The sequence below is a fragment of the Saccostrea echinata genome, unplaced genomic scaffold, assembly GCF_033153115.1.
Source record: "Saccostrea echinata isolate AGI-Se365-2 ecotype Australia unplaced genomic scaffold, CSIRO_AGI_Sech_v1 ptg000022l, whole genome shotgun sequence".
Lineage (NCBI taxonomy): Eukaryota > Metazoa > Mollusca > Bivalvia > Ostreida > Ostreidae > Saccostrea > Saccostrea echinata.
The window spans coordinates 1,642,501-1,665,516 of NW_026889771.1; the positions used below are offsets into that span (position 1 = coordinate 1,642,501).

General features: G+C 36.0%; 1 protein-coding gene across 1 annotated transcript; it reads left to right on the forward strand.

Moving 5' to 3' along the window:
- Nucleotides 1–11,677: 11,677 nt before the first annotated feature.
- Nucleotides 11,678–21,627, forward strand: LOC133190769 (ras-related protein Rap-2a-like). Its single transcript, XM_061326459.1, has 2 exons — nucleotides 11,678–11,757; nucleotides 20,488–21,627. Exon 2 carries the CDS (start codon nucleotides 20,548–20,550, stop codon nucleotides 21,262–21,264), a length of 717 nt encoding a protein of 238 aa, XP_061182443.1. The 5' UTR covers nucleotides 11,678–11,757; nucleotides 20,488–20,547; the 3' UTR covers nucleotides 21,265–21,627.
- Nucleotides 21,628–23,016: the final 1,389 nt, after the last annotated feature.

A 23,016-nucleotide genomic window follows, 5' to 3' on the forward strand; every position in this document is an offset into this window, starting at 1 on the left:
TTGATTTATATGTGATTTAAAATCTATTACATTCTTCTTTTAATGACAAGTAATTTATCTGATTTCAGGGCTTCGGGTTTTGATATATGATTACAGCTCTCAATAGATTAAAAGTGCTAAATAGCATATTGTAAAGTGCCTCTGATCCTCAATTTGCTTGTCAATGCTTAATGAACAAGCTTTTCAAAAAAGGATGTCGTTATTTTTTTTTTAAAAATCTTTTTGTTAATATTGCTATTCAATGCGTAGAGCTACATGTACTTATATTCTGATTTGAAAAAATTTCCCGTTGCTTGTGCATGTGCTTACTTTTCGACATTTTCAGGTGACGGCGGTCAGTTTTACAATGGCTGGTAAAGGACTGCGACGCCCTTGACCACACTATCACCTGAGTCAATTTCTTTTTATAATATATATAAATAATATTTATAACACATTATTATGCCCATCAACGTAGAGTTTTGATTTGAAATTTAACACTTTATTGGACTTGGGGGCAATTTTATGCATTTATTGACTGGGTTTGAGGGCAACATGCGTTTTTTCGGTCCCAAGAACTATACTGTTTTTCTGAGGCCGTTAGGCCAAAGGCAAACAGTTTGGTTTGAGAAGTCGACAAAACGCACATTGCCCGAGAACGCAGTCAATAAGTGTTTTGTTATACCTTTTACTTTTTATTTTGACATAAATTGCTGGCTTCCATGATGTTAGATTTCGTTTACCCGCTCTGTGGTTTATACGCTATCGAACTCAAACGAATGCAAATAAGATATAACCGATCCCAACCACAGTGTTACGTCAGCGGTACAGTATCTCATCGGCAGGTCCAATATCTCATCGGCAGGTCCAATATCTTATCCACAGGTCCAATATCTCCCTCTGCGGTCTAACATCGATTTTTTTTTTTACCGCTCAGTAAAACATTGGAAATGTTAGACTTTTCTTAGTATAGATTTATATAGCAAACAATTTTTAAAGGTATAACAATACTAATTGTAGCCCTGACGGTCCTGCATACATTACTTTGAACCCCTGTTATTGTGGAACCACCCTAGAGCCCAAGGGACCACTACATGTATTTGAATCAACAGTACATTCAAATGTATACTAACATTTTAAAACTTTAATTTAATTGTGAAATTGATGTTCTTTAGAAAGAATATTATCAAAAAGTTTTCTTATAAATATACATGTGTAAAACGAGACTCCCCTCCTTTTTTGAGCTCCATAGTACATTGAGGCCTAGATTTATGCACTAGATGGATTGAACTTTGAGAGGGGCCAAAACTTTTTTTTTGTTTAAGTTCACGGTTAACTTGAACGCTTGGATAGTTTTAAAATACGGCCAATAATGATCGTCTTTTTGACATTAAGGATTTTTCAGATACATACCTAGTGTGGCATCATGAAAAAGATGTTCAATGATCAAAACAGTACAAACTAAGAACAGGGTAAGAACATGGAACCCTGGAACACACAGTGCCTAAGAGCATAAGCATCTCCTTCGGACCATAATTTGCACTAACTTACTTTTCACTCCGTTAGGAAGATTTCACGTAGTTTGGTCTTTCTAGTTCAGGAGATTTTTGAAGGACCCGTCCTATTTTACCATTTTATACTTAATTCCAAGGCTTAGAAAGATAATTTGCACTAACTTGAACTTTCACTCGGAAAGAAATCTTTGGCAGAAATAAAACGGCCGGGATGTGTATAGTGATACCCTGTTCCGTCATCTTTCACTTTCCGTTCATTATCTCTGCAACGGTTGCACACTTTCAACTCCAATTTGACATATGGATACGTCTTTGGAATCTGCAGGTCAAGTTCGAATTTGGTCATGGTCCAATGTTTTTGACAGAATTATCCCTCTTGAACTCAGGAATCGAAAAAATAAGAAATTTTCATTTTCCGCTCTGTAACTTTTGTAGGGATGTATGTATAAGGTTAAAATTGCATGTGCAGGTATTTTTCTAGAAAATACAGGTCAAGTTAGAATTTGGTCATGGTTTGATGATTTTTGACAGAGATATCCCTCTTGAACTTTGGAAAAAATAAGAAATTTTCAGTTTCCGCTCTGTAACTTTTGTAGGGATGTATGTATAAGGTTGAAATTACATATGCAGGTATATTACCAGAAAATACAGGTCAAGGTCGAATTTGGTCATGGTCTGATGATTTTTGACAGAGTTATCCCTCTTCAACTTAGAAAAAAAATTTCAATTTCCACTCTAACTTTTGTAGAGATGTATGTATAAGGTTGAAATTGCATATGCAGGTATTTTACTAGAAAATGCAGGTCAAGGTCGAATTTGGTCATGGTCTGATGATTTTTGAAAGAGTTATCCCTCTTCAACTTAGAAAAAAAAATTTCAGTTTCCACTCTAACTTTTTGTAGAGATGAATGTATAAGGTTGAAATTGCATATGCAGGTATTTTACTAGAAAATGCAGGTCAAGTTCGAATTTGGTCATGGTTCGATGATTTTTGACAGAGTTATCCCTCTTGAACTTGGAAAAAAAAATAAGAAATTTTTAGTTTCCGCTCTCTAATTTTGTAGTGATGTATGTGTAAGGTTGAAATTGCATGTGCATATATTTTACCAGAAAATAGAGGTCAAATTTGAATTTGGTCGTGGTCCGATGATTTTTGACAGTTATCCCTCTTGATTTTTTTTGTTTGTTGTTTAACGTCCCTCTCGAGAATTTTTCACTAATATGGAGACGCCACCACTTGCCGGTGGAGGGCTACAAATTTTGACCTATACTCGGCACTTAGGGCCATTGAGCAGTGAGGGATCTTTTTCGTGCCAGCACCTACTGCGACACGGAACCTCGATTTATACGGTCTCATCCGAGGGACCGGTCTCCGCGTCCCGCAGTGGGATTCGAACCTGCGACGTAGGGATCAACTCCTTACTCCGCGACTCTAGAGCAGACGCTCTAACCACTGCGCTACGCGGGCGGCTATCCCTCTTAAACTTAAGAAAAATGAGAAATTTTCAGTTTCTGTTCTCTAACTTTCGTAGGGATGTATGTAAAAGGTTGAAATTGCATATGCAGGTATTTTACCAGAAAATACAGGTCAAGTTCAAATACAAATTTAAAACTAAATATTGCATTTGAAATTTTGCCTGCTTGCGGGGGGCATTCGTGGCGATAACGACACATCTAGTTCTTGTAGAATTTTAATGACTCATCATGTTTTTCTTCATTTTTAATTAATTCCTATTAAAATGGGATTTAGCCTCCCACTCCTCCATCCATGACTGCCTTGTGCCAAGTTTTACTAAAATTTGCACAGTGGTTTTTGGAGAGAAATTGAGAATGTCAAAAGTTAATATGACCAATAGTAAAGATTTCTCATCTTGCATTTATACATTTATTTTATGACAATTTCACAACCATTAGATCTGTTATCGTGGGAACTCTTGGTTTACAATTAATATTTTTGCTGTGAATGACATTTATGAGGCAATGAACTACATTTTAATGGAATGTCTCGTATAATGCCTCTTTCTATCAACTTATGAGGGGGTTCTTAGGAAGGGGTTTCAGAGTCATTCTTAGGTTTCTACATCGATAAAGAGGTACTTATTCTTTCATGGCACCTGATCTCACCTCTGGTATTTCCAGGGGTTTGTGTTTGTCCTGCCTGGTCTCAATTTGTTGTTGTTTTGTTTCTTTCTCTCTTTTTATTATTATTACGTTTTATTGCCTTTGTTTTTTGTTTTTATTTTTGGATTATGAGGTTGATCACTCTTCATTATCATCGCTACACCCAACCCCACCCCCATCTTACTCCATCCTTTGGGATGTAAATTGTTTTCGTTTACATTCGTTTCCATTTCGGTTTCTTAAAAAGGTATTAGAGACTCCTTGCAAGTACAGCTGTTCACATCTGACCAACAAGAAAAAAAATCAGGCAATCTTACTGGGATGCTGTGCTTATCGCTCTATTAATACAGCTGTTCACATCTGACCAACAAGAAAAAAATCAGGCAATCTTACTGGGATGCTGTGCTTATCACTCTATTAATACAGCTGTTCACATCTGACCAACAAGAAAAAAAAATCAGGCAATCTTACTGGGATGCTGTGCTTATCGCTGTTCACATCTGACCAACAAGAAAAAAAATCAGGCAATCTTACTGGGATGCTGTGCTTATCACTCTATTAATACAGCTGTTCACATCTGACCAACAAGAAAAAAAATCAGGCAATCTTACTGGGATGCTGTGCTTATCACTCTATTAATATAGCTGTTCACATCTGACCAACAAGAAAAAAAATCAGGCAATCTTACTGGGATGCTGTGCTTATCACTCTATTAATACAGCTGTTCACATCTGACCAACAAGAAAAAAAATCAGGCAATCTTACTGGGATGCTGTGCTTATCACTCTATTAATATAGCTGTTCACATCTGACCAACAAGAAAAAAAATCAGGCAATCTTACTGGGATGCTGTGCTTATCACTCTATTAATATAGCTGTTCACATCTGACCAACAAGAAAAAAAATCAGACAATCTTACTGGGATGCTGTGCTTATCACTCTATTAATATAGCTGTTCACATCTGACCAACAAGAAAAAAAATCAGGCAATCTTACTGGGATGCTGTGCTTATCACTCTATTAATACAGCTGTTCACATCTGACCAACAAGAAAAAAAATCAGGCAATCTTACTGGGATGCTGTGCTTATCACTCTATTAATACAGCTGTTCACATCTGACCAACAAGAAAAAAAATCAGGCAATCTTACTGGGATGCTGTGCTTATCACTCTATTAATACAGCTGTTCACATCTGACCAACAAGAAAAAAAATCAGGCAATCTTACTGGGATGCTGTGCTTATCACTCTATTAATAATAATATTTATTTTCCATTCGATATTTTTGTAATGAAAACATGAAATTCCAAAACAGTGACCACGTTCCCCGTCCGTCTTGGTAAAGATGGAATTATATTGAGGAACCCTTGTTTGTTCGATATAATCGAACCATTGTCGGAACAGCATACACGTCTAAGGACTTGCTTGAATTAATTGTTATGTAGATATAGCTCTCTTTCAAGTATGTGGTTGCTTAATCCGTCTTCATTTAGAGGTCCACTCGATACCTTAATTATTTTCTCCTGAGTCCACGAGATGAAATCTACAAATGATCACGTGTACTTTTCCCCGTCTTTTATCCTAATTATTGGGGGTCATTTGACATCTCGTTTCTCCTCCCCACCGCGGAACACTGAAGGTTAGAAAAGAAAACGTTCTTCCTGATTTCAATAAAACATGCAAATCAAATTATTTTTTGGTTATAACACGTTATCATTTGCCATATATGAATTTGCAGAACAGTGGCCAGTGGAAGTTTTCTGTTTTGTTATTATTTATATACGAAGTTCGGAAGTCTGTTTATTTCCGTTCGTCTGTCCACCCGTCACACTTTCTTGTAATGCACCGCTTCTTCTCATATTTTCAGAGGTTAGTCAAACAATTTCTTTTTGTATATTTGATTAATTTGGTCCTGTAGATATGCTATAGAGCATTTTTGATTATCTAACAGTTCCACTGTTGATTAAAGATGCAAAGATAATGCCAATAAGGGTATATAAATACATATTGTAATTATCAAAGTAGTCCCGGAACTTCATAAACGGCACGGATTGCTCAATTGATATTCATTTTTTAAACCCCCCCCCCCCCCCCAACAAATGCGCGTTTCTGCTTAAAAATGTAATGCTTTGCACGCGTAAAATTTCTTTAATTTGCGCTGTAAAATATCATATACTAGTATGTATTTTGCAGAAAATCTATCTAAGTATATGTTATTTTATGACTTGAATCGGGTAGTTCTGTTCAAAAAGCTATTGATTCATACCAAAACCATATTGCGCATTGTTTCTAAATAACCGTTTCTTTTCTTTTCTTTTTTTTTTGGGGGGGGGGGGGGTTGGGGTTGGGGGTGTGTGTGTGTTTACCTACGTCTTTAGATGCTGCATTTGACCTATATCTACTAGATGGTTCAGACCGCGTTAGATCTGCTAGAACAAGTCAATTTGTCTTAAAATACACGGATGACGTAACTCTAAGGGTGGATATTTTACTTAGAATACTGCATTAATTGGGAGTATAAATCCTACACTAATTAAACATGTGACCTTCCAGGGAGGCATATGATTCATGATGCTCCTGGTGCTGCATAAAGCAGTATGGGCCAAATTTTTAAGATGAGTGATCATGTTAAATTTTAGTTTTAAATTCTATGAATTCTAAAACTTTAATGTAACACATGCAATGGCAAGTCAAGTTTTATTCAAATTTTAAATTCGCACTTTTTGACTAATTCTTTTCTATTAAAAGGGAAAAATGACGTCGACCAAGAAACAGTGGAATGCTGTCGTTCCTGACAATGGATTCTTTTATTTTTTTTTTTTTTACTTTTGTACTCTTTCACTAGGCGTACTTTGGCGTAATAATATGCATGCTCTGGGCACCAGCAAGTAGGCTTAGACGTATCATTGGTGAATCGATATTTGGCACATAAAAGTTTTCTGATTAAAATCTGTCAGATACTGTTGTTTTGGGAATATTTGATTGTATCACTATTATTAATACACATATTAGGATGTTAGTAACACATTGTGTGACGCATCTGTCGCAATTATCTGGTCCATATCGTGTTGCTTTCACTAAAATGTGTTCACTCATTCTATGTATGCCACAGACAAGAAAAGTGCCTTGATCTTTGCAGAGTTTTGTCCTGCGCAATAGAGGTTATACCTTTATGCGTTTTATTTTGGTTGTAAATATGGCATCTTGAATTATATTAACTGACAAGCAGTCTGTGTCATTTATAAAATCGATAAGCCTCATTAGTTTAACTTCCTCCATCCATGCATGAGGAAAACATCATGTTTCTTGGGATAAGTAAATATTAACTTCCTCCTTTTGATAGATCCAAACCTCTTTAAGCATTTGGGGAAAGCTTACACAAATTGTCTCCTAGATTTGTAGAAAGCGGTTTTCGTTACCCCATTAACATCATGATTTTTTTTTCTTTTTTAGAAAAGCACTGCGTCATTAAAACGCACCTTCGAAAGATTTGGGACAAAAAACCTGCCTATATAGAAATATTGACAACATTTTTTGCATAGGGATGATGTTATTTTTAATCTTTTTAACTAATGGCTTTTGCAATATGAAGAGGAGTTCTGTCATAATGATTTATTGGTTAATTCCTACACTAGCAGTCTGCAGGGTCAGTCCTAAATTAGCGATCTGTAGGCTCAGTCATTTAGTTCGCGGTATGTAAATTCATTTTGTTGATTTAGTCCTACACTATAGCAATCATTAGGTTTAGTCCTACACTAGCGATCGGTTATTTTAGTCTTACACTAGTGTTCTGTAGGTTCAGTTTTACGCCAATGATCTGCTTGAAGGTAGATTTCTATGCGATCTGTACGTTCATTCCTATAAAAGTCATTTTTAAGTTTATTCGTACAATAACGATCTGTAGATTCAGTTTTACAGTAGCGATCTGTAGATTTAGTACTACACTATCGATTTGTAGTTCAGTTCAACACTGATGATCTGTAGGTTCAATCCTGCATTTGCGATCTGTAGGTTCAGTCCTACACTAGCGATCTGTAGGTTTAGCCCTACACTAGCGATCTGTAGTTTTAGTCCTACATTAGCGATCTGTAGGTTCAGTCCTACATTAAAGGTCTGTATTAACGATCTGTATTTTCAGTCCCTCATTGGTCCTGTACCAGATATCTGTAGGTTCAGTCCTACATTAGCGATCTGTAGCTTCAGTCCTACACTAGCGATCTGTATGTTCAGTCCTACACTAGCGATCTGTAGGTTCAGTCCTACATTAACGATCTGTATTAACGATCTGTATGTTCAGTCCCTCATTGGTCCTGTACCAGATATCTGTAGGTTCGGTCCTACATTAGCGATCTGTAGGTTCAGTCCTTCACTAGCGATCTGTATGTTCAGTCCTACACTGGCGATCTGTATGTTAAATTCAGTTCTACACTAGAGATCTGTGTGTTTTTTCATCAATATATTGGCGATCTGTAGGTTCAGTCCTCACTAGCGATCTGTAGGTTCAGTCCTACAATAGCGATCTGTAGGTTCAGTCCTAAAATAGCGATCTTTAGGTTCAGTCCTACAATAGCGATCTTTAGGTTCAGTCCTACAATAGCGATCTTTAGGTTCAGTCTACACTAGCGATCTGTAGGTTCAGTCCTTCATTAGTTTTACATCAGCTCTCTTCATCACTGTAGTTGAGTCGGTAGAGCGCTCGCTCCGTGATCGGAAGTTAGTGGGCTCAAGCCGCAGCAGCGACAGACCTAAGTCGATAAAAATTAGGAAGCAACTGTTCCTTCGCCAAGCGATGGACACTTTAAAGTGAAAGTTGCGGGTCTTGCGGATGAGGCCTTAATAAAACGAGGCCCTGGGATCACGGTAGTCTTTGGCACGATAAAAATCCCTCACTGCTCAATGGCCCTGAATGCCGATTTAAGGTCTAAATATGAAGCTTTACACATGTATATAGTGACATCTCTTTATGAGTAAAAAAATCTGGAATGGGACATAAAACAACATACGATCAAATCAATCATATCTTTAACAGTTTGTAGGTTCAGTCCTACACTCGTGGTCTCTTGGTTCAGTTCTACAATAGAGATCTGTAAGTTCAGTTCTACAATAGAGATCTGTAGGTTTATTTTCATACTAGCGATCTTCCTACACTAGCAATCTGCTGCTGTAGGTTCAGTCCTACATCGGCGATCTGGAAATTCAATCCTACATTAGCAATCTATGTAGGTTTAGACCAGCATTGGTCCTGCATCAGCTTTCTGTAGGGTCAGTCCTACGTTAGTAAATTGTTGTTTTCAGTCCTGCATTGGTAGGTTCAGTCCTTCATCAGCTTTCTGTAGATTCAGTCCTACATAAACGACTGTTGGTTCAGTCCTACAGCCTTAGCAATTTGTTCGTTCAGTTCTGCATTTGCAATCTGTTGGTTCAGTCCTATATTTGTAACGGGAAATCCCGGCATGAATAAGTAGAAGAACATTTAGTCTTTTAAAAGTATCTATTCATTATATCACAACATAACTGGCTTGGTTTATGGAACCAAGTCCATCTGACAAACTGTATGGGTCTTTCAGATATGATGATACAATTTCTGTCTCTGTCCAGGAATTTAATGTCAGGAAATATAATAATTACAATACTGTAGATTTCAATAAATTTAGTAATTCACCAGAAAAACTTCTACATGTCTATATGACTATGAAATTTTAAATCTGAGTAATATTCACTCAGGACAATGTAAAACCTCTTGACCAATGGAATGCAAGTGTACAACCAATGAATGAGTGTAGGTATGAAATGTGTAGGTGGATCTAAAGGGATGGGTGGTATAACTTAATACTTTATTAGTAATAGAAAGACTTTAGATTTTATTTATTTAACTATTTTAAATTTATTATATTGATTTATCATTTATTATATTACTTATTAAAATATACATCTACTACAGACTCCCCCCCCCTTTAGAAAATGACGTCCCCGTCATTTCCCTAATGGGACATTACCTGGTATTATGCAGCAATATATATACGTACGAAACACTGCACTCACTTCTCACTGCATCTGAAATATATACAAATAAAATCAAATTAATTGTTCTTTAAAATATCAAGCATTGTGCGAACAATTTCATCTTCATATTTCCTCATTTCCTGGGACTTCTTCAAGTCATGTAGAAATTCACATTTCTTCATTCATTCCAGTGAATGTTGTTGGGTAAATACATATTTCTGGTTGTTCATCCAGGCAGGTTTTCTCCTTTCCCTTGTACTTCTTGTTATCTGTCTATCCTCCTCTGACCTCATGCCATCATCTACATCCACATGATCCACTTCTGCATCTTGTTGCTGATGCTGCTTATGCGGAATTTCTTCTTCAGCATTCTCTTGCTGCTCTCGTTCTCTAGGAATTTCTTCTTCAACATCTTGCTGCTGATGCTGTTAGTAATAGAAAGACTTTAGATTTTATTTATTTAACTATTTTGAATTTATTATATTTATTTATCATTTATTAAATTACTTATTAAAATATACATCTACTACATATTGACTATCTGTGGGTTCAGTCCTACTTTGCCAATCTCTAGGTTCAGTCCTACACTAGCGATCTGCAGGTTCAGTCCTACATTAATAGTCTGTAGGTCCAATCCTACAACAGCGATTTGTATATTAAGTCCTACACTAGCGGTCTCTAGGTTCAGTCCTACATTAACGGTCTGTATTAACGATCTGTATGTTCAGTCCCTCATTGGTCCTGTACCAGATATCTTTAGGTACGGTCCTACATTAGCGATCTGTAGGTTCAGTCCTACACTAGCGATCTGTAGGTTCAGTCCTACATTAACGATCTGTATTAACGATCTGTATGTTCAGTCCCTCATTGGTCCTGTACCAGATATCTGTAGGTTAGGTCCTACATTAGCGAGCTGTAGGTTTAGTCCTACACTAGCGATCTGTATGTTCAGTCCCTCATTGGTCCTGTACCAGATATCTGTAGGTTAGGTCCTACATTAGCGAGCTGTAGGTTTAGTCCTACATTAGCGATCTGTACGTTCAGTCCTACATTAAAGATCTGTATTAACGATCTGTATGTTCAGTCCCTCATTGGTCCTGTACCAGATATCTGTAGGTTAGGTCCTACATTAACGAGCTGTAGGTTAGGTCCTACATTAGCGATCTGTATGTTCAGTCCCTCATTGGTCCTGTACCAGATATCTGTAGGTTAGGTCCTACACTAGCGATCTATATGTTCAGTCCCTCATTGGTCCTGTACCAGATATCTGTAGGTTAGGTCCTACATTAGCGAGCTGTAGGTTTAGTCCTACACTAGCGATCTGTAGTTTAAATCCTACATTAGCGATCTGTAGGTTCAGTCCTACATTAAAGGTCTGTATTAACGATCTGTATTTTCAGTCCCTCATTGGTCCTGTACCAGATATCTGTAGGTTCGGTCCTACATTAACGAGCTGTAGGTTTAATCCTACACTAGCGATCTAAAGATTCAGTCCTTCTTTGGCGATTTCGATGCTCAATCCTACATTAACGATCTCTAGGGTCATTCCTACACAAACAATCTGTATAGGATCAGTCTTGCGTTAGCGATCTGTGTGTCCTACACTAGAGTTGTAATTAAAGTCTTAAATTATTATTATTTAAATTATTATTTGTGGTATAAATATACACGCTGATGCTAATAGGTTTTATAAGGGCATTCTTATCACAGTCTGTCAAAAAATTTATAAAATCATTTTAATATCTAAGACGCCAATTTTGCTGAAAATACGTAACTTTTGAAATAGTTATTTCACTAATGGTTTATATATTTTTTTTTATTAACTTTTCTATTTGGAGAAAATTTGTAACAATTCTAGTGTACACAAATACTAGTAGATGACGGCGATGGGCTTTTTTTTCATCGAATTTTAATTGCAGCATGCTGATAATCTCATTTAACAAATACATATAGGGAATAAATTAAATGGATATCTCCATGAAGCGATAATCAATGCTTGCGCCTCTTTGTTGTGCATTCCGCCGTTGAAACTGCTGACACCTATCGGCAAGTTTCTTCTACATCAGTTTGGTGGTGTGGCGCGCGGAGTCAGTTGTAGAGAGCTTTAGAGAGCAGGTGGATGTTAGGGGGCGCTGTCACAGGTAAGAGATTTATTCAAACAGTTAATAATTAAGTATTCAATATAAAAAAATTATATTGATTCTTTGTTGACTGCACATATTTTTTCATGCCCTTAGGCAAATTTTTAAATCCACTAATCTTTTTTTTATATATAATATTGTATCATTGCATCCTTTTATATTAGATGAGAAAAAAGTTTTTAAGACAGTCTTTTTATAATTCTGTAAAGCAAAAATGGGTTATTATTTTTTAAGAAGACACTTTAATCGTTGTTAAGTTTGCAGACCTCTAAAACATGTGCATATTGTCTTTTGGCAAATTACAAAAATCATTTTGGATGAGATTTTTTTAAACACGTCATCTTTTAAGGAAGTTTAATTTGCCAACGTTAGAAAAATTCTCCACGCTTACCTACGATTCATTAGAAAGTTTTTAACTATTTTGTTAAGTTGTTAATGAATACTCGTAAAACTTACCAATTAAATTATCACATACTGATAAACAAGTCTCTTGTGGTGATACGACGCCAGTGATGGCATTTCTAAGAATGGCAAGAAATACTGAAGCATTCCGCTCTGTCTTTTCAAAAATAACAATTATCTATGATATAAAGTCAATAAAAGTACATGAAATATAGAATATAAAGATAATCACGGATAGATCGAGACTACAGAGACTGCTAGTATAGAGTGAGAGGAATTAAATGGCTGTTTGTAACAACGGTGTCATATGAGTGATTGCTTTTGTCTCTTAATGTGAACGTTAGGCAACATCGCACATATTCAAAGTTTTTCACGAAAAAAAACTTCCTCTTTTGTTTGTATGCCATAAATCATAACAATGCCCTGCTGTGAACAAGCCAATAATGCTTATGCATATCTATTAGATGTAGAAGCATAACTAAGAACATCTTCTCAAAGGCACTCGACATGTTTTTCTCCTATAAAGATTCATGACAGAGGAAATTAACTTACCAAAACTAGACTTAAATTAAAAATGGCACCAGTGTTTCTACAGAACTGGATTTTGTAACATCCTCGTTCAAGTGACAATTGAATTGATTTTAAAGAGCCCAAGATTGATTACTTTAACCGGGAAAGATTTCTCAGTAAGTTTTGCATACATATAACTGGCAAATGATAGTTCTTTTTCATTTAGAACCCCTAACCCTCTATTGAACACATCGACCACTTCTTATCGAAGGTTCTCAATCCTCTATTTTCCTTTCATGATTCTAGAGTAACCCATCTTTATTCATAGAATTATAAAGTATACGTGTATATGTCTCCAAATATGAATGTTATCACATATTCTGTGCTTTCTTTTTAATCCTGCATTTAATTTAATTCGACTAGTCATGTTGGAAGCAATAAGAAATTCATTAACACTAGCATTTATCACATGGAACACGTGGCTCACTTGTCATGGGTGTTTGGCCAATTACCGAAAGGCCGCTGGCTCAAAACTTGATGTTATGTCCTTACGCAGGCGCAGTGTCAGTCTACCCGAATACCAGCTTTTTCTGGGAGTTGTTAACCTGCAACGGACTGGTGTCCCATCCAGGGGGAGCCCATTGCTCTCATTCGTTTAGCACCACAGAACCTGGGTATAAGAAGGAAGTAACTTTAAAAAAAATTGTCTTTATTTTACCGTTCTACCGTATATCATATTTTTAGCACCATGATATTTCTTTCGCGATTTTAGAGCATCAAAAAGTGTAATCAACCAAATGTTAATTCCATCACAATTTTGATTTTGATGGCATCAATAAAATTTAACCAGTCATTTTGGAAGCAACCAGTCATTCTGGAAGCAAATAAAATCTTTACTGCAACGTTTAATCAATTTTTTTAAAGTAGTGAATACTTTTTCTTTAGGATTGCAAGTAATACTTTCTAGTCTTTTTATAATTGTTAGGATTGCCTTTTGTAGGGAGTTGGTTGTGGTAAATAGGGTGTATAATGAAGTCCATTATCAGTCATTTGGCGTTAGATCTCCGATCTTAGTTTACGGACAGCTGTTAGAAATGCCGGCTACTGTAGTAATCAATACATTGTGATAAATAACAGGTATATAGCCCTAAAAGGACGCGTGTACGTTAGACCAACATCTATAACGTTACGTAAGTTTTTAACTGTAGGACCATTTACTCAGAAAATTTGGATTCGTAATCCTTAAAACCTTTGAAAACCAAGTACAAGCCCCAGTAGGCGGTATATTGTATAGATGGATCCTTCTTCGATTTTCGGAAAGGAATTCTTTAGAATTCTAAGATAATACTCTGCGTATCTGCAGGTTCAGTTGCTTGCCTTGCCTGCAAATGTAACATTTCGCAAGCCTATCTGTACATCCTTACATCTGTCATAGGAGACTTCACTGTAGGAAAATTTCCGTCTTCTACTTCACGGATCAATATAATACAACCGTATTTCCGATAAAACGACTTACCCCATTTAGCCCCATCTTCAATGAAACGCAATAACGCCTAGTTTTATTTTCCTTTTTTATTTTGTTCCTAGTGCCTTTCCTGCGCACATATTCTCCACTAATGCAAGAATATAAATTGACTAATTACATGCATTTGCTCCGGTTTAGCAAAATGTCAGGACTAAAAATCATGCCATTTAAATATTATCTATCATTATTTTTCTAATCTATATTTTGTTGTTTCTGTATTATAAACCATAAAAATCGCTTTTGGCCCGTTCCCGTTACTTGCTAAGCCCGTATTCTATATTACATTGTCGCGCATATATTTTAATCGTTATTCGAAATTGTTATCGTTTAATCTGCACGATATAAAACTGTATCTGCAGAAATTAAACTTTTTTTAAATACTTGCTTTTGGTTTATTTACAGACAGTTTTTGTGCTCCGTATGACTTCATGTTAAACAGAGTTAAGAGCTTGATGTTAACCCCCCCCCCCCCCCCCCGAAAATTACGACCAACAGATGCCCCCTCCTCAAGGCCTGCATTCACTGATCTGAATTTTGGGTTGTTCATGGTGATGGATTATGGATGAATTATTAGTTTCACTTTCTATCCACTTCTATCAGAAAAAACGTACTTAATTGAACCTTATCTTCTATACCTGCAAATACCTAGGTGAAAGTATCTGAGCTGGAATTATTGTTTGAACATTTGTTTTAAACATGGTAAATGGTTAATTTCTTGGTAGAAATTTATCGGTTTATTTCGGGATAATAGTTAACCTGTAACAGTGCAGATTTCGAGGATACTTTCTCAAATTTCGGGGAAGGGAGAGGATTCTGTTTTCCGGGGAAAAAACCCCATCTCACCCTTCCCCGTTCCAACGATCACGAATCGTTAGTTGTTTAAACCTAGTCACTTATATGGTCTGCTTTGCCAAGTACACAGTTGAGTGGCTTTGACTTAAAAAGAAATGATTCAAAAAGTTTACAGTTCAATCCTATTAATTCGCATTTATGATTGTCAAGGATGAAATAGGCTTAGTCGCAGTCAATAATGCAATGGAGAACCTGTATCTAAAATGCAATATTGAAAGCATTCTCGGATTGCAATAGTGCTGCATCATGTCTATGTGTCATGCGAAACCCGTGTTTTCTGAGTTTTAATTAGAATATAATGTACAATGTATATAAAATGATAGATGGTAGCTTTTCGATTTTCATGTTTTTAAAACCAATCCTGAAACGAATAAACTGACAAAAGTGTGATTACCCAGTGGAATTCAATTATGATAATTAACACAAAGTGCCTCCTTTTTTAACGCACGAGAATATGGTCAGACGTCGGAATTTTTGTTAAGATGATCGAGCCAGCGGCGGGTCGGCAACTTCGCGTGTATCTGAGTGAATGGTCGATAAAGAGGGTAAGAAATGTCATCTCCCACTTCATCAAAGAACTGATTGCATTTGCAGTTAATGATTTCAATTACATGGAATTCCATATAGGCGTTCCTATAACTTGTCCTTGGACATAACAGCTTTGTTTTGACTGCTTTAAAAATGATTAAAAGAATATTTTTTTAATGACCGACCAACTATTTATTTTAGACACGCTTCTTTGAAGACAAGAAATCCTTGACTTTGCTTAATGAATGTTTTTGTACGCGTTTGGTTAACGAATTTCCGAGCTATTCGAACACCTTTTTCGATACAGGAAGTGATGACATTTTACATTGCATGCTTTCTGTACGTTAAATGTCCATTAATGGCAGGGCACATGGGAATCGTTTCTTAGTTTAAAGCGTTTCCATCTTCAGTTTTTGTGCATGTACTTTTAACATTATTCGAAAAATTAGATCGTTTACTTTTATATCTGACGACAGAAATAGAAAAAAAATTAATATGTAAATAGTTTTATACATGGTATATTTGACGACAGAAGTAGGAAATTAATTGATGTGTAAATAGTTTTATAAATGTGAAACAAAACGCATTTGGTTTGAAAAATAAGATTCCATATTAAAAAAATTCAAAGTCACCAACAAAGATTAAAGTATATGGTGCATCATGAAGAATATTTTTTAAGATTGTATTTTAAGTTTTATAATAATGGAAGTACCGAAACAGTTGAGACCTTTTTCCAAAGGAAAATCCATATCAATTAGTAAAACCCTAATACATGAATATCCATTAAGGAAGACACCGAATGGCCATACGTGACACCATTAAAACAAACAGGTGAAACCTGATTCGCGTGAAACCTGTTTTTATTTCTATTGTGACCGAATTTAATATCTGTGAACAGTTGTCTGCTCATGCTATTGTGTTGTTTTCATGCAAAGAGATCTCGCGTTTGTCAAACTACAAATGGTGTCATTTTCTCCGTTTTCCATAAGATCCGAGATTTTAAATTTTGCAATGTTTAAATCGATACAGCTAAGAGAATATTTTTTTTCGTCTTAGAAATATACTAGTAAGTATATGCACCGTATCATATTTAATACTTGCAAAAAAACCCCAAATATTCTGGATATGTTGTGTAAGCAACATCAGTCCCCTACCGGCGGGTGTAGTTTGGTTAAGGCTCTAAGTCAATGGACTGCAATTCTTTAAACAAAATCATAGAGGTGAAATGAAACCTTGATTTGTAGACTCACAAACCAAAAATTTACCAAATCTCTACAAGCAATTTGGAAGACCAAGTAGGACAAACTGAGAGACAGAAAGGAAGCTTATAATGCCCTCCGCGTATAGGAGGATAAGTTGTTTTTGGTCTGTGATTGTAGATCTGTCTTTCAGTCTACAACATTTCTTAAAGGGTAAAAGCAGGTCACTGCCTTTTCTTTTTTTGGAATCTTTTTTATTCACTTATGTCTCACTAAACTCTGAAAAGAAATACTCCCTTAAATGTACATACTAGTACTAAAAACTGGCTTGAGCTCTTACTTGTGTTTTACTTTTATTTCTTACAATGTGCGAGATTGGCTAAGATATGCTGTATCTAAGCTTTATACTGGTAGTTTACCCTAATCCTTTAAATCGGAATAACACTTAAGTTGCCAAAAATTTGGCTTTTTCTGAAGTGAATGTGATGGCCACAGGAGGTTCAGTAAAGTTACTGAAGAGATATATTTGTCGAAATGCGCATCTGGTGTATGATTTACCTCCTAACAGAGTTTGAAAAATCAGGGCACTCAGACGAATAGTCAGTCAGTCAGTCTATCGCACTCTGCTTGATGTCTTTGATTCCGTGGAATGAATGGAGACGCGTTCCGCTGGTTTCAGCTTCATTCGCCAGTTGCAAAACGATATCAAGGTAAAAATACATTAAATACCTTAATTCTACTCGCGATGTTCTTGTGTTGTCCACGCGAGTGTTGAGGCTGCTCTCCATTTATTGCTCTGTAGTTCCATACAACTACTAAATAGCATGACAAGACCCAATATACACACTTTACTTGTCAGTCAGCAGTAAATTTCCAAAAAAATGTACAAAATTACATAAACTTGTCCATTTGCAGTACACCATTCCCTTGCAGCGGCAATAGATTCTACTTTGGCAGCATTCCATTGCATTTCAAATGTACAAGGACAGCCAATGCCTCTTTTGGGGTCACAGACTGTACATTTCTAATTACTCCACAAGACACAAACCCTAATCGGTAGATATTCCAAGAAAAGAGCTACTAATAAAATCTATTCTTGCTACAAAGGCTTTTGGTTCCTAATCCGGTACTTAACGGTCTCTGAACCCCTGTAAGTCAGTGATCTGAAAATTTTTCGTATATATCTACCAAAGAAGAAGGTGCAACTCTACTGCATGCTGTTACTTCGAAATCTAATCTATATTAACTGGAAGGTTAATCGTTGCTGTTTGTACAATATTCATCCGGCTTGGATGGGTCGGGGAACATTGCTTGGTTTTGTGAAGGGCTGTTTGAGGATTATCATTCTGTTCTGATTGGCATTAATTTTCAAAATGTAACACATCGTCTCTACTTCTAGAACCTATACCAATATGCGTCGGGGTTTTCAATTAATTATCTACAAGGGATCAGAATTCTTGGATTAATTACAGTATTAAACAAGTTCGATGTCTCGGTTATGTAGGATAATTATTGCTATTTCAAGTTCTCATACCCCAGAGAAGCCTAAATTCAGTTCTACAACAAGATTAAAGAATGTCTTTGTCCCTCGATTTAGAAACGGAATAAGCGAGTTTTCCGATGTGATAGAGAAAAAGGGGCGGCCAATGTAAGGCCGCGGGGGGGGGGGGGCACAGAAAAAAATCCTAGGAAGTCCGTATATGTCCTTCTATTGTTGCAGAAACCTGGTTTTCACAGAGATTTTTGTTCTAAATGTATACATGTATGGTCTTCTTAATGAATAGATCCTGTCTTCATGATGTTTTTTTTTCTGATAAAGCTTTTATAAAACATAACTAATACATGTATCTATCGGTCACTCTCGCTGACAAGGTTCGTTTGATACAAACTTTACAAAATTAGATACAGTAATTAATTACACAGTCACCGTTTTTGGCTTCAGAGCCTTCAGAACCAGTTTGGTATTGGCCAATAAATAATTAGATATTTAATTTGACTTGAATTCGATAAGTAAAGCAAAAAAGGCAAGTTAGCTGCCGTGAAGGCTATTGCGTTCAATATTAGTAATTTCAATATTGGTTGGATCTTCATGTATCATGTAGTGTATGGAAAGAAACTGTTTGCTTTGAATGAATTTTAATGGCTTATCAAGGCCATTTGAGACATAAAAAGGTCGATTATATTCTTATCAGACGCAGTTGATTTTCAGAATAGCTAATGGAGGGTATTGTCTAATGAAAGATAAAAAAAAATCAAACAAAGGTATCGAAATAAATATAGCCGGAAATCGATCGCTTGACTTCTGATAAATATCCATAATTTAAGCAAAAATCAATGTAGCGCTGTTTTTTATTTTTTAATTAAAAACATGAACTTGAAAGAAAGTTTTGGGACATTGTTTTTATTGCGAAGAAAATTTATTACGGCGTCTTGCATAAGTTTAAATGCAATGTGATATTCTTAGATTAACCTGCACTGCGGCAGGTATTTTGATTTTAATTTCAGAGTGCCAGTGTTACAGTCTTCCAGAAGTTAGTATCTTCAAAATAGTGTACTTATCGCACACTAGAAAATACATATACATTAAATAATTACATGATAAAGTGCGAATATATTTTTTGTTTTCCTTGTACACATTTATTTTTGTGTGTAAGTGGAAAAGAAAATATATGATAGATAAAATAATTTTATCGTTTTATATATATATATATATATATATAAAAGGCAAATTTCCATGTCCCAGTCTGTAGTAATTTTGTACTTTAAAAGACGAGAAATGAAAAATGGCCACGATGAAATACTATACAGCTGTTCATATGATTTGCGTTTACTTTGCCGTGGTATTTCATATTTTTAAACTTAACTTTTCTCTGCATTATTTTACGTTAAAATTCTCCCGAGAAATTATAAAATCATTGCATGTAGAGAACGTTATTTCGCCATAAATTCATAAGCAGATTCAAGGGATTCGATAAAAAAAAACCTAGATTACTACTCTTGGTTTTGTTTTCATTCTTGGTTTCTTACTGTATGTCTTGACATGTCATACAGCTAGTACTTGGGAAGAAATAAAAACAGTCGGGGAGAGAGTCGCAAAGGGGAATTGGCAATGTAAAACTAAGCGCAATAATTCGCTATATTACAATTTTTAAAACTATAGAACGGCATTACGTCAATGAATTTTTATTTCCTGGTTGTAATTCCTCTCCACTCACGAATTTATGCAAGAAGCTCTAAGAGGATTTTGAAAAGAAAAAAAAAATCGACAAAATGTAGCGCACGTGTTTGAGAATGCTGAAGATAAGAACTTGTGAAATTGTGCGATCGGTGATGAAAGTTGTCACCTGTAACCCTACACATGCCTGTCTCGCAATGGCACCCCACCAGCTTATTTCCATGGAAATACATTCAAGCGTTGTATCAAGAACATCCAAATCGATGGCCTTACTTATGTTTGTTTAAACTTGCTCGAAATATGATAGCAGATAAGTGCAAACTAAAAGACGTTTTTGCAAAAGGGCGGGGCTTTCTTGGTGCTATGGAACATGTGAATTCGACTAGCAATCAATGAGACATTTTAACTGACTTTTTCATCAAAGAGGACGTCTATTCGTGTATGCTACTTCGCGTGGTATGTAAATAAAAATAGTAAGTAGTTATATAAAAATAAATATATTTTATAAATATAAAATGCATATATTTTTTGTCTTTCAGAGCAGTCTTTTACGTTTCTTGTGATAGTGTATGTTGCCAAAATTCCATGAATAATGACAAATGAAAATGGTGGACGCAGAACATAGGAATAGAATTGTCTTTCTGGGAGCTGGAAGTGTAGGTAAAAGTTCCATTCTCAAGCGGTTCCTCACTGGGGGATATTCTGACCACTACGAAGAAACAGTGGAGGACCTTTACCCAGCTGAATATGACGTCAGAGATACACATTTATTGGTCGACTTTCTGGACACGGCGGGAAACATCGCGTTTCCTGCCATGCGCAGACTTTCCATTGCTAATGCTCAAGCATTCGTTCTAGTGTACTCTATAACGGACATTTCAACGTTTGAGGAGGTAAAACAACTATGGGAACAAATTAAGGAGGTGAGGAGCACATATGAGACGATACCGTGCGTTATTGTCGGCAACAAGCTGGATTTAGAAAACAACCGCCAAGTGGAAAAGTTCGATGCGTTGAACTGGGCTTACAATGACAACCTTGGAAGTGCTTTTGTGGAAGTCTCGGCCAAAGATGATGACTCCATCAAAGACATTTTCAAAATGCTTCTTGATCAATTAAAGACTCCTCGTTCCAAGCACCCTGACAAGTTCATGATTCGGCGATCCAGTACGAATTCTATCGAACCCGTGGTTCATGAGGGGACCGAGGCAGACGATCTGAAAATGCAACGAAGCCGAAGCCTTATTCGACGCGGAAGCAAGCCAAAAATGAAACGGTCGTCTCGAGGGAACAAAAATGATTGTTCTCTGTCGTAGTAGCCGATATTAAATAACTTGCTTATGGATGCAGTTAATATATGGTGATTTTTTGGTGACGAAACATTCCATTTCTTGTCCGATTTTAAATCTTTTGTAAAGTAGCCTTTTCTATATTTAATTATTGTGCGCGGTGCATTTTTTATTTACATGAACAAGTCTGTGGCCATTTAGTTTATTTTAAGTGTATTTTGTACATTCATTGTTTTTGCAGGCGAAAAAAATGTTATTTTACGTAATCGAGGTTTGGAAATATGAATTTGTAAGTTTTCAGTCGAGGAATGTATATTAGCGGAACATTCTTACAGATGAGAATTGAGTTTTCTAATATTGACACCGAATAAAATGTACATACATGAAGGACCTTTGCACCAATTCTTATCCCGTAACCATGAAAGATTGAGTCTCAGTTGAAACCATTATTATTCATATACCATTCTTTGATAAATCTATTGATTTTTTCACAGTACAAAAATAAATTAGTATTATTTGCTGGTGGACAAACCTCAATGGGGAAAATTACTTCTCAGACTGAATCCCTCACACCTGAATCCACTACCGTCTTTCAAAAATAAGACTTTATTTACACAAGTTTAAGGAAAAGGATCCAGTTTTGATATCGGTGAATCAACCATGCTGTGGGGAAGGACTTGTTTTCTGTTTTGGACTTGGCAAGATTCTGGTTATTCCCAGTGATATTCTAAAACTACAGAAAATATGAGGGGAGGGGGGGGGGGTACAAAATAAAATGCTATACACCCATGTTTAAATATGCTTTGCAATTACAATGTATATCTCAACAGACATATAACCAGACGTCATGAAACTACAGATACATGTATTCTGGCGTGGACTTCTTGCTTCGGAGTGAGTTTATATGAATCATTCATGTTAACTATATTCAGGGGGGGGGGGGTGTCAGGCCTTATGCATTAACATTTTCATATTCTCTGGAATGACAGAACCAATATCAACCTAATTTTGGTTAATACTAAGAGCGTCTACAGGCAAGGGAAAGGGGGGGGGGGGCAAAAATGTGAACAAAATGATTTCCTCACTGGCGCCTATGGAATGTGGCCAAAACTCAGAATTAATGCAAGCTTCGAAAATTTTCTTCTTAACTCCTGGAATTCTAGCAGTTTGCAGGATTATAATAAGATAAAACTACAAAAGTAGTGAAATTCATGCACCGTTCCTAGTTTGGCTAATTTGGTTATATATTGAAAATGTATTTTTCCTCTTTACCTATGGACATTTAAGAGGCAAACTGTTTGCATAATTTTAATGACTACTCAATCTTTTCACCAAAATAACGCAATTCATGGCCCCTGGGTTCATGGTCTAGACCCTAGAGTGGGACTTAGTTAGAAATATACTGAAATACATTGTATCTTTCTTTCTAAGTCTTTTTCTCTGCTTACTGACATTTAGCAGACAAGCTATCATCATGATCATAAGAAACACTTTATTAACCCTCTACCCAAAATACGGAAATTTACAGACCAATATTCTAGGTTCCAGGGTGGATCTAAGTCAGTCATTTATTAGAAATACTTTACATCTTTTAAAAACTTTACTCACAGACATCTGCCTGACAAATTGTGTGCATGATTATAATTAACAGTTAGGTCTTTACCAAACTTTATGGCCTCTGGTTCACATCCCCAGGGTGGGGCAAAGTTTGTCATTGAAAAGTACATTTCTGAAAATCGTTTACTTGTACTTACATAGACAACAAGCAGAAACATTGTT